The sequence below is a fragment of the Danio rerio genome, chromosome 16 (genome assembly GCF_052040795.2).
Source record: "Danio rerio strain M-AB ecotype USA chromosome 16, GRCz13ab, whole genome shotgun sequence".
In the NCBI taxonomy this organism is placed as follows: Eukaryota; Metazoa; Chordata; class Actinopteri; order Cypriniformes; family Danionidae; genus Danio; species Danio rerio.
Genome location: NC_141036.1, coordinates 49,190,843 through 49,203,654, shown reverse-complemented (window position 1 = coordinate 49,203,654; position 12,812 = coordinate 49,190,843). Strand labels below are relative to the sequence as shown.

Below are 12,812 nucleotides of genomic sequence, written 5' to 3'. Positions count from 1 at the left end.
TGAAAATCATGACAAAAGTCTGAAACCGTAATAAAGATGTGGGAAACGCACTACAAATGAGATGCAGTCCCAATGATTGTCCTTAGTCTCTTGAAAACAATCTACATAAATTTAACAGTCCAGCAGTCTAGTGGTTTGAATCACTCTGAACTGATGCAATAACTTAGTTTGTACTCAGCAATGCATTAAAAACATGCATTTCTGGCTCAATTACACAGTGAAATGTCACGCTAATGAAGAAATAATTGTAACACAATTTGATGGCTGACTTTAAAAATAAAGCAAAGTATTTTCCTCCTTTAATAGCAGGGTTTAAGGCAGATTCTTTTACATCATTAGTACGAAAACAGACAGATTAATACAAAACACTGAAGAATTCCCTTATCTGAGACTCGCTCCTTTTATTGTGTTTTATCTGACATGAATCCCTTTTTTTCCCCTCAAAGTAAATGAGGCACTTGGATGTAAGCACTAAAGGCAGATGTGTCGCAGCAAATTTAAAAGCAGTCTCTTTTTCTAGTAAACCAGGTACTGTAACTCCGAGTATATGAGAGGAAACATGACGGCACAGGCTCTGTACAGGATGGCTGCGCTGTTGACCAGTGCTCGTGGTATTGTGAGCCAGGATTCAGACTTGAAGCTGAAGTATATAGCGTACAGGGCCACTGCAAAAAAGTGTCCAATCAGAGTCAAGGGTTTTGGCGACAACCTAAAAAGACAGAAAGAGATTAGAGAAGTGGCAAAGTCCCTGAAATCTGATTTAAAGACCAAACTGGTGTTTCAAGAGTTCACACTTAGTTGGTGGTTGATAATAAACCTTGTTTGACATGCTATACCAGGAGAGAAAGCCCCGAGCTTATGAGATCCTTCCTTAAGCCCTGGGCTCCCTCCTGTTAGCAGGGCAAGAGGGGAGTTTGAGCCTAGGTAGGTCTCAATGAACTCCCCTGACTTGTTAATGGCTAATGACAGGTTGTAGGGATTCAGATAGCTATACTGCTTACTAAGGGCTATAGTTCTAATTTGGTATGGTCAAATTACTTATATTGTGTATTTTTAGACTGTGGGAGGAAACCGACGCACGAGGAGACCATGCAAACTCCACACAGAAATGTCCACAGGTCCAGTAAGGACTTTTAACCAGTGACATTCTTGCTATGAGGCAAGAGTGCTGATCACTGGGCTGCAGTGTCGCCTTATCAAGGAAAAGGAAGGAGGAATAGGGGTGGAAGCGGGGATTCTTCTAAACGAAGATGACTGAGGTATGAAACTCTGGTTATTTATGGTGACTAAGGAATCGTCTGATTGGTAAATCATGTGTTAGCTAATGCGGGACCAGCCGTGGACAATCATAAGCATGTGATCCTCTCGATATTAGTTTGTAAATAGACTTCTTATTTTGTTATGTTTGTCAACACTCACACAGACAGGAGCCCGATTGGTCCATTGATGCATTCTCCACCGAGCTTGAAATAGTGAAAGCATGCTTTTCGTAGCTGATGCAGTGATTCTGGAAGTAAGCAGAAGTTGTAGATGTAATGAGATGTGGTACTCAAACTGAAATAAATATTTGAGAGTTTTGTTTCTTACTGTCAGTCGCAGCGAACAGCTCGTATAACGCTTGAGCCAAAACGTTCACCACAAACGAGTGAGAGGATTTCCGCTCCCAGTGGAATTTCTTCTTTGCCTGACAACAAAAAAACAATGTTTTCATTGCATTTCATAAACATTTCTATTATCAAACTAAGATTTAAAGGGCTTCTTTTTACGAAGGATAGGACAATATAATCTCAGGGCTCTGTTGCACAAAGCTAATTTGGGTATTTACCCAGGTAAAGTCCTGTATAGTTTTGAGTGGGTTGTGTCACCAAGGAAACTTGCACTAGATGGCAAACTTACTCAGAAATGTTTTGTTTTTTTTCTGGGTTAGAGATTTGTACCCACTTCAAATGTTGACTAACTCCTATATACACTACTTGACAAAGTCTTGTTCCCTATCCAAGTTTTAGGTACAACAAATAATAACTTGACTTCTAGTTGATCATTTGATATCAGAAGTGGCTTATAAGAAAGACAAAGGCCTCTAGATTAGGCTTATTTTACCAAATTAAAATAGGATCATGCCTTGATTTTTAATGATTTAATTAGGACAGTAAGATCTGACTTAGCTTAGACAAAAGTCTTGTCCCTGAACAGATAAACAGTATCTCAGATAACTTATTAATAAAGTCATCTGAAAGAGAAAGCTTTCTTGCTGGACTCTGAGAGTTTATCAAGATTCTTTGGATTTATCTTTAATGCCTCCTCCTTCATCATAGCCCAGACATGCTTAATAATGTTTATGTCTGGTGTCTGGGCTGGCCAATTCTGGAGCACCTTGACCTTCTTTGCTTTCAGGAACTTTGATGTGGAGGCTGAAGTATGAGAAGGAGCGCTGTCCTGCTGAAGATTTTGCCCTCTCCTGTGGTTTGTAATGTAATGGGCGGCACAAATGTCTTGATACCTCAGGCTGTTGATGTTGCCATTTACTCTGCAGATCAATCGTACGCCCCCATACTGAATGTAACCCCAAACCTTGATTTCGCCTTCACCAAACTTGACTGATTTCAGTGAGAATATTGGGTTTATGCACTTTCCAGTAGATCTTCTGCAGTGTTTGTGATGATTGGGATGCAGTTCAACAGATGATTCATCTGACAAATCTACCTTCTGCCACTTTTCAAAATGATCAACTTAAAGTCAAGTTATTATTTGTTGCTCTTACAGCTGGGATAGACGACAAGACTTTTAAATTATTTATTTAAATAGTTTTGAATTGTCAATTAATTATAGAATTAACTATTTACATTTGCTTTTATATGCAAATCTCTTTAAATTACTGTCTTTTGAGCCTGTTTGTGAGCTATACAGTATACAATACCTACAAAACTAAACCCAATTTATGACTTGCATTGATAAAATAACTGTTAATGTTAGTTGCCTTCTCAAACTTTTAATCCATCAGCAGTGTTTATATCTGCCTTGTAAATGCATTTTAATTCATTATAATTTTTTAATGTTCTCAATTGTCAACAGAAGTAAACTGCTCACTCTCCCTTGCAAAAAATGACTCTAACTGATGCTCTCATGTGTCGTGTGATTGGCTGTTTGCTGCATGTGACCCAAAGTTAACCATAAACCTTAAATTAAACCCCAAGTTAGCAGAGAATGTTTGTATCGAGCATTGTAAAACCAGTTAACATGATCTTAAGCAGCTGTTCACTTTTAATACAGCAGTTTCTCCGTCAGATGACCAGGTTACCTGGAGCAAAGCTGTATTGTCATAGAGGTCAGGAATGTTCTTGAGCAGGTCTCTCCAGATGGAGACGTCATTCAGCACAACACTCATGCCTCCGCCGGTCAGAGGATGACGCATGTTATACGCATCTCCTAACAGCAGAACCCCTGAAGGTGGACAGTAACATTCACAGTAAGTTTTACATGCTTTATTGAATGATTTTTTTTTGTTTTGTAAAGGCCAAAATGTAGATTAAAGATTTCAATTTTACATTTAAATTTTATGTTATTTTAAATTCACTCAGTATATTTTGATTATACTTGAAAATCGTTACCAGTTATTGTCCCTGACAATTCCTGAAGTAAGGTAATTAATTTGTGTTTTTGAGTTCCTTTAAATTGCATAATAAGCTTTTTGTTTTTGCTTTGACTACTTTATTGATGACAAGTTTACAAAAATGGCATCTATTGACCTTTTAAATAGTAAGAAACAGTATGTTGTCTGTATTGGTCATGTTAAATTTATTAAAATAATGTAGTAATGTTAGTGCGTCGACATATGGTGCTGTAGCGCTTCAGGGAGTCCCGAGTTCGAATCCCGGCTCGAGGACATTTCCCGTCTCTAACCCCTCTCTCTCCCACTTCGCTTCCTGTCTGAAATACTGTCCTATCCACTTAATAAAAGGCAAAAAGGTTAAAAAAATCTTTTAAAAATATATATATATAATAATGTAGTAATGAGCTGTAACATTCTGTTATTATGTAGATTGTTCATTCATTCATTCATTCATTCATTCCTTTACTCATTTTCTTTTCGTCTTAGTCCCTTTATTAATCAGGGGTCGCCACAGCAGAATGAACCGCCAACTTATCCAGCATGTGTTTTACACAGTGGATGCCATTCCAGCCACAACCCAGCACCCATATACCCAGCAACCTCCTTGCTATGAGGCAACAGCACTACCCACTGCGCCACCGTGTCGCCCACTATATAGATTGTTTTTTCTATAAATATTGTTTCTTGTATAATATTTATCTAATGTCTCAAACTACTTAAAATCCCAATAAATTTTCAACATCAAAAGTTGTCAAAGCAAAAGATATTGGGCAAGTAACCAATATTTTTTAAAGTGTAGGCTAGGGTTGCGTAATATTGGGAATTTATTGTTATTACAATAACACTATATCCAATATCACAGAAAAGTTGATAAATTACATTTATTTTATGTGCAAAGCATTTGTGTGTTGCATACATTAGTTGATTATCCATGACTAGGCCCACACGGAATCTGCACCCATTGCGTCTATTTAGATATATGTAATGTGTAAATGTGTTTAAATTTAAATTTAATCAGTTTTTAAATTAATTTCAGTAATATTATTGACTAAAATGAAAATTTTCATATAATTTATTCGCAATACAGTTTCTAAAGTCATATTTTCTATCTTTTACTAAATATTTAAGAGACTTGCTTTGTTTACCATATAAGCGGATCTAACTAGATTTGCAATGTATACATCAAATACTAGTCAAAAGTTTTCTAGTTATGAGACTCTGAAAATAATTCCACAATAAATCCGCAAATTTTTACAAAATTCTCAGCGGAAATAATAATAAATGTCTGCAGATTCTGTCTGGCCCTATCTATGACTATGACTAATAAGATGGGACTTTGCTACTTTTTCCCCGCCTCCCGATCAGGTGCTTTTCTGTTATTGGCTAAAGCAGCCCAAAGGTGAACCTGAAGCTGAAAAACAAATGCTAATGGGCAAAAGTAGAGACAAGAGAGAAAAATCACAACAACCAACAAGAATCTGAATATCTAAGAAGGTTTTCACTCATATATAGTTTTGTAAAGCCTAAACGTTTGCTCTTTTACATGTTTTTTTTATCCCATATTAGATAAATTGAATCACACAAATATTTTAAATTAATAAATTTAAAAAAAAACTCATTAAAATTGCATTTCTCATGAAATAATTTTATCACAATACTAAACAGCATTGCATAGAGTCAAGCCTGAAATTATTCATACCCCTTACTCTTTACTTAATTACAGGCCTGTGCAGAGACCTTTCAAGGGGCATGTGCAGGATAAAAATTTACAGGCTTCTCCCAAACGATAAGATGATATAAGAGGCAAGAGGCATTATTGTGGAACAAAATATATTTCTCAGCTTTTATTTACACTTGAATTTGCCAGGGGTGACGAGTGGCAGCTTTTAAAAAACTTTCCTACAGTTTACATGGAAGGATTGAGATTTATTTTGATAAATTGGGGAATATTCTGAATTTCTGTGATCCACAATGCTAGCAAGCATGTAACGGGACAAAATATAATTATGGCTATGATATCAATAACCCTCTTCTGTTTTGGTTTATTTATTCAATTTATGTGACGTTATTTATTTGTTGTATTTATTTATTTATTTTGTATTGTTCTGCTTCTATGTTAATGCTCTGTATTTTATGTCTATCTGCATTATTTGCAAATAAGAAAATCAATAAAAAGTTCAAATCATTAAAAAAATTAATTTTCCAGAGACATGAATAATTTCAGGCTTGACTGTATATTCCCAGTATCACACAGCCCTAGTATAGACAAACAGAGAGGTTGATATTTCCATGGTTTACCTTGTTTATTGACCGGTGCGGGTGGCAGAAAGCTGGCAGGCATCGTTCTCAACCGGTCGTTCTGCAGTGCCAGCATGAACGGCTCCTTTAAGTGCTCTGTGTTACAAAACAGACATCTATTTGTAAGCATCTCTTACTGTCTAAATGTTTTCAGTGCTCTAAACCGAAACTGCACCTGGTAGCTGTGGGTAGATTTTGTCAGTCATGTACTGCATGAGGTCCCGTGGCATCTCTCCTCTGATGTCCACCAGAACACGAGTTTCATTGGAGGAGATCTGGTAGATCAGCACTGGACTGGGATCAGCTAGAACTAGCTCTGCATGGTGGGCTTTGAACTGAGGAGAGTCCTGGAACAGAAGGTAACACACAATAACCGCATTACATTCATTTTTCACATAAGGATTTTTTTGGTGTATTTATTAAAGCTTTATCTGCCATAAATTAAAGCAATCGGCTACAACATTGTAAATTTGAGATACATCAGATACTTTAATGTCTCTACATATGGACAATACAGTCATGGGGTGGTAACTCAGAGACAATAGGGATTTATTTAATTCTGTTTAAAAAAAAACTGTATGAATGTTTTGTATCAATGCAAGTGACTTTATCCGTCATATTTAATATCATTTGAAATGTCTTTGTGCGACTGGTTTAATGGTCTCATTCCCCTCAGAAAGAAGTAGATGGTTTATAATAGATTATGTAATAGATTTAATAACTTCAATTGCCTTTTAACCCAGTGCTAAGGGCGTGCCTCTGTCTGGGGGGGTTTATGCATTGCTATGTGTTTCCCACAGGCAGAAACTCTTCATAACATTCCACTCTTAGCAAATTTGTATTGTTGTTTCACACACCCTTCCTTGGAAGAGATTCTTTCTGGGTCTGACTACTGAAGGACTATTAAAGTGTCAAGAAGTTCAGGGTGTGATTATGTAGCTCTAAATATTGTTGAAAGTCAGGTATACATCTTTGAAAATGAAATGTCTTATATTAATTGTTTATGAGTTGACTGAATAATTAGCATAATACACCATTACCTGAGTAACAAATTGTTATCTTTGAATGTATTTTTGATAATAGGCGTAGCTATTTATTCTAATAGATTTTGTTGTCACATTCTGTGTGTGAGATGGGGCATTCGGTACATTAACTGTATTTTTAGAGATCCAACTAAAGCCCCGGTCATATCACCCGAATCTGTCACAATTTCACCACATTTTCTTTGACGTAGGGTGTTGTGGGGATTCGTAAACGACAACTGGGCGTCGTGACACAAGATTCAATCGTTTCCTCTTGTGTAACGTGGCATAGTTAACAATAACTGATACCATATCTGCAATGCCTCACAACACCATCACAGAAAGTCTGGCATGTTTAATTTTCTACTCGTTCTTCATGATGAGTTCCGTCACGTGGGTGATGCTGTGCAATAGGAGCACATCATTTCTCGGTTATCTCAGCAGGTGCTGTCATAATGCAAAAAAAAAAAAAAAAATAGGCTTATAAAAATTTACTCATGGGTGAGTCTCGAGTGGACAACATCAGTCATTGGTTATGCCAACTTTAACTAACTTTTCTAAAATATTAAGGTGTTTTAAGCAATTTTATTTGACAGACTGGCACAAATATGCAGACATCTCCATTCTCACAATGAGTTTCTGAGTTCTCTCATCCTTCCAACAGAGTCTGTTCTTCCAAGGTAATCTGGGAACATGTTCAGTGCTGCGAATACATTGTAAAAGCATTTCCTGCTTTTTCAAACTTGTGATTAACAGTGAAAACAGTTTAATATAGGCTTCTCTGAAACTGGGAATATGTGACTTTAATTTTATTTAGGCTAGATCATTGTTTTATTTAACAAAACCAACACAATCTCATGGCAATTCGTGTTTTGGTGCATATAGCAGACTTGTTTTGATGCTCTTTACCTCAAATGTTATTCTTGTTTATAGATAACTGACCAACCAAAGATACATTAAAAATAATAAAATAATATTAATAATAACTAATTAAAAATAAAAACTATAGCAAACGAAATTCAAATGGTATTTTAGTTTGTGCCTCTCTACTACTCATCTACACGGGTGGATAATTTAATTCACTCTGAGGAAAATAAGGATTTAATGAATGCTTCACTGGTATTGTTGTATCACAAACCTCAGTTATATATTTGCTAATGTTTTAATATGTCATTATTTTAAAGAATGTTTGGAGCATCTGATTTTTTTCTCAGTGCTGATCTGCTTTCATTTTCTCCTCACTCGTGGCAAGTTCAGGTGGAGTGTTTAATAAGTAACCCATGGCTGGAAAATATACATTTAGATTTCAAAGAAAATATCATAATATTAAAAAAGAATCATATGTTTGATCCTATCCATGTTGTAAGTAATGCCCTTAAATAATGTAGTTATTAGTCAGCAAGCATGAGTATTTATTGAGCTTGAAATAAGATTTTAAAATTTGAAATTAAGATAAGAAACATTGTTATAGCAACACTTGTGACTGCTTTGGTAATAAAGCTTGTTGTAGACGTAATGGGATAACTGATCGTTAAAGAACGTGCAGTCTGGCACTTTTGTTACACACAACAAGTTAAGATTTTTATCAAGACAAAATCGTATAATCTGACATAGCGACTTTCGTAACTGACAATAAAAATCGTGTGATCTGACCGGGGCTTAGCACTAGATATTGGTTCATATGTACTTGGGTGGAAAATTATTATTTCATAATGTCAGAATTACTTCTGGAGCCCAGCTGATGCTCTCTGTATTACTTCACATCTACAACAGTACATCTGTCCTCCTTATGTTTACCTTCATTATGCATCCAACAAAATGCGACGACACCCTAACTTTTCCAGAAACCAGATTCTTTCTGAACTTGGAGAAACAGCCATCAGCGACTATAGTCAGAGGAGCGCGAACCTCCTGTGACAGAAGAAAACTCTAGTTACCCCAATCTCTCTTGCTCCCTTACATAAACATGAGCAGAGTCTCAGAGTATCAATGTGTCGTTACCTTGAGCATCCCGGTGTCTTTCTCCCTGTACTGAATTCCTGTCACACAACCTTCCTCCTCCTCCAGGCTGGTCACTGTTCCCTCCACAAACTTCACACTGTTAATCACAAAAATAGTGCCATATTAAAGAAGTCATGAGCTGAGACTAAAAAATGTAAATATCCTAAACTTTTTGCCCATCAATCCATTAGTCTCAAACTACTAGATGAAGAAAGGTCATTATTTGGGGTCTCAGCAAACCCCAACTCATATGGAACATACAGTAAGTAACGATAGTTCACCCTCTAATACAGGGGTCACCAATCTCGGTCCTGGAGGCCCAGTGTCCCTGCAGGGTTTAGCTCCAACTTGCCTCAATACGTCTGCCTGGATGTTTTAAGTATACCTAGTAAGATCTTGATTAGCTTGTTCAGGTGTGTTTGACTAAGGTTGGAGCTAAAATCTGCATGACACAGGACCTCCAGGAACAAGTTTGGTGACCAATGATATGATAATATGCAAATTACAGGTTGTATAAGATATTTACTTAGGCTCAGCGAGGGCAGCTCGACGCAACCCCATGATGAAGCGCCCATGATGGAAAGCACGTCCACCCTGAATGCAGTTCTCCTGCTGGGGATATGGGATCTCCACCTCTGTCCTACTTTCCATGTCATGGATTACATAACCGTTCACCACATGAGCATCCAGACCCTCAACAGTACCTGAGAGAAAAGAAAACAAAGTCTAAACATGTTAAAATGAGAATTTAAATATCATAGATTGACAATAAAACACACTATCAATATTTATATATAAGTGAGCGCAAATATCTTTAACTGGTGTCTGAAATGTTTAAGAATTCAATTGAATGGAAAAAGTGTTGTTCTTACCCTCCAGGCCAAGGTCTTTGAGTACCCGAAATCCTCCCGGCTGCAGAAGTTCTCCAACTATTCGGTCTGGTTCTTTCATGTCCCTCTCCACCACGGTGACCCGCCGTCCATCCCGGGCCAGAACAGCAGCCATGGCCGATCCTAGCACCCCAGCTCCCACTATGATGACCTCCGGATCCTCAGTTGGACTGCACTGACTGTCCGTCGCCCTCTTTCGCTTTACATCTCTCTGGTAAGAAAGAGGGTCAGACTGAAGGTTAGAGCTGCATTTCAAGCATTATAATAATATGTTGCAGCCTTATTCCAAAATGGATTAAATTGATTTATTTCCTTTAAATTCTACACACAATACCCCATATTGGCAATCTGAAAAAAGAGTTTTTGAAATTGTTGAGTGTAAAAATAAAAAAACCTGAATAGTCACATGTACAGAAGTATTCACAGCCTTTGGCATGAAGTTCTAAATTGAGCTCAGGTACATTCTTTTGCCACTGATCATTCTTGAGATGCTTCAGCAACCTAATTGTAGTTCACCTGTGGTAAATTCAGTAGATTAGACATGATTTGAAAAGGCATACACCTGTCTATATAAGGTCCCAGGGTTGACAGTGCATGTCGAAGCACAAACTAAGCATGAAGACAAAGGAATTATCTGTAGACCTCTGACACAGAATTGTCTCGAGGCACAAGGCTGGGGAAGGTTACAGAAAAAATTCTGCTGCTCTGAAAATATCAATGAGCACAGTGGCCTCCATCATCTGTAAGTGGAAGATGTTTGGAACCACCAGGGCTCTTCCTAGTGCTGGTCGGCCATCTGAGTGATCGGGGTGAAGGGTCTTAGTCAGGGAGGTGATCGATAACCCGATGGTCACTCTGTCTGAGCTCCAGCGTTCTTCTGTGGAGAGAGAACTTTACAGAAGGACAACCATCTGTGCGGCAATCCACCAATCAGGCCTGTATGGTAGAGTGGCCAGACAGAAGCCACTCCCCGTCTGGAATTTGCCAAAAGGCATCTGAAGAACTCTCAGACCATTAAAAACTAAATTCTCTGGTCTGATGAGACTAATATGGAACTCTTTGGAGTGAATGCCAGGCGTTATGTTTAGAGAAAACCAGGCACCGCTCATCACCAGGGTAATGCTATCTCTACAGTGAAGCATGGTGGTGGCAGCATCATGCTGTGAGGATGTTTTTCAGCAGCAGGAACTGGTAGACTAGTCAGGATAGAGGGAAAGATGAATGCAGCAATGTACAGAGACATCCTGAATGAAAACCTGCTTCAGAGTGCTCTTGACCTCAGACTGGGGCAACGGTACATCTTCCAGCAGGACAATGACCCAAAGCACCTCGCCAAAATGTCAATGGAGTGGTTTTACAACAATGTCCTTAAGTGGCCCAGCCAGAACCCAGATCTCTAAATCCTATTGAACATCTCTGGACAGATCTGAAAATGGCTGTACACCATCGCTTCCCATCCAACCTGATACAGCTTGAGAGGTAGTGCAAAGAGGAATGGGCAAAAAAATTCCCAAAGACAGGTGTGCCAAGCTTGTGGCATCATATTCAAAAAGACTGAGGCTGTAATTGATGCCAAAGGTGCATATATAGGCTATATATACAAATCAATCATTTAAAATGGGGGGCATAATTTATTTCTGCGATGTCAAATGTTAAAGCTATGAAAACATGTACTTTTATGCTTTAATTCCACATGACCACTTGCACATTTATCAAAAGTAACAGTAAATTATTTTACATCTCAGTAATGTTGTTAGAACATTTTTTTTTTATCGAAGAGTCCTGACTCCTGTCTATTAAATGCACTATGGTTCCCACAAGGATATGGAGCAGAATACACTTTTTATAGCCTGAAAAATAAATATTTAATGTAAATTCAGCAATTTGTGTAATTTAATAGCAGCTTGAGACGGATTTAAAGGAGATGAATTGATAATTATAAGAACTCGGACACAAACACAGGAGATCTCCCACCTTAGAAGAGCCACTACAAACAGCATTAAAAAACTTAAACAAGAACACTTTCAAAATGAGCAAATGTGACTACATTTATTTGACTTTTAATTAATGCTGTCATTTGGAACTTAATTTGGATCAAAGAGTGCTGTGTATTAAATGCATCATCATTCCCACAAAAATATGAATCAAAATTAACTTTTTATAACTTAAAAAATAAATATTTAATGGAAATTCAGAAATTCGTAGAATTTAGTGCCAGCTTGAAACAGACCTAAATGAAATGTTTAATAACACTAATTATAAAAACAGGAGATCTCTCACCTTCTTAGAAGAGCGACTACAACTATCAGTGCTGGACGCGGAGAAGAGTTTTTTGGTGGGGGAAAATGTCATCAAGAGTTGAAAAGGCATTTGTAAAAACTGCGGCGCTTTGAGAGTCTGTCCGCGGAGGGAGAAACAGGTGATGATGAGCCCCACAGACACGCACAGCACCGCGGCCACCAGCAGCTCTGTAGACGCCGAGCTCAGCAGCGCGTCGCATTTCTTATAGATATATGTAAAACTCGCTATGCCAAGAAAGGTCCACATGTCGACACTCGCTTCAATTATAAACAGACACAAAATATCGCTTAATGGCGTTTAAAAATATCACAAAAGAGCAGCACAGGTGATCTGAAAATTAACTGAATTATTCCAGACAGACACAAAATGTGGAAAAACATTTAGTATCCGTTTTCCGATTAATCTCGGGCTCGACTTCAGTTAAATTCCTTTTATAATAAATAATAATAAATAAAAAGTAAGTTTAATCCCCAGCACATGGGCGCACTCGAGCTGGTGAGATGCTTCTAGGTGATGCTGAATAATTTATGCTAATGAGGGCGCGGATCGTCTTGCAGTTTGTAGACAGAAGCGTCCCGCCTCCTCTGTTTATGACGAGCCAATCAGCTGCGAACATTCGGTGAGCAGAGCTCACGCTATCTGGCCATTGGCCAATCTAAGGCTGCTGGTTGGCGAATGGACTGCAGTATG

At 37.9% G+C, this 12,812-nt stretch overlaps 1 protein-coding gene across 1 annotated transcript; it reads right to left on the bottom strand.

The window, feature by feature from the left end:
* Window positions 1–381: 381 nt before the first annotated feature.
* On the bottom strand, window positions 382–12,654 carry sqlea (squalene epoxidase a). Its single transcript, NM_001110039.1, is given in 11 exon segments — window positions 382–709; window positions 1,420–1,507; window positions 1,588–1,684; window positions 3,299–3,441; window positions 5,909–6,004; window positions 6,084–6,255; window positions 8,728–8,841; window positions 8,932–9,028; window positions 9,458–9,635; window positions 9,804–10,032; window positions 12,102–12,654. Coding segments are annotated over 11 exon segments (1,674 nt in total). The 5' UTR covers window positions 12,369–12,654; the 3' UTR covers window positions 382–516.
* Window positions 12,655–12,812: the final 158 nt, after the last annotated feature.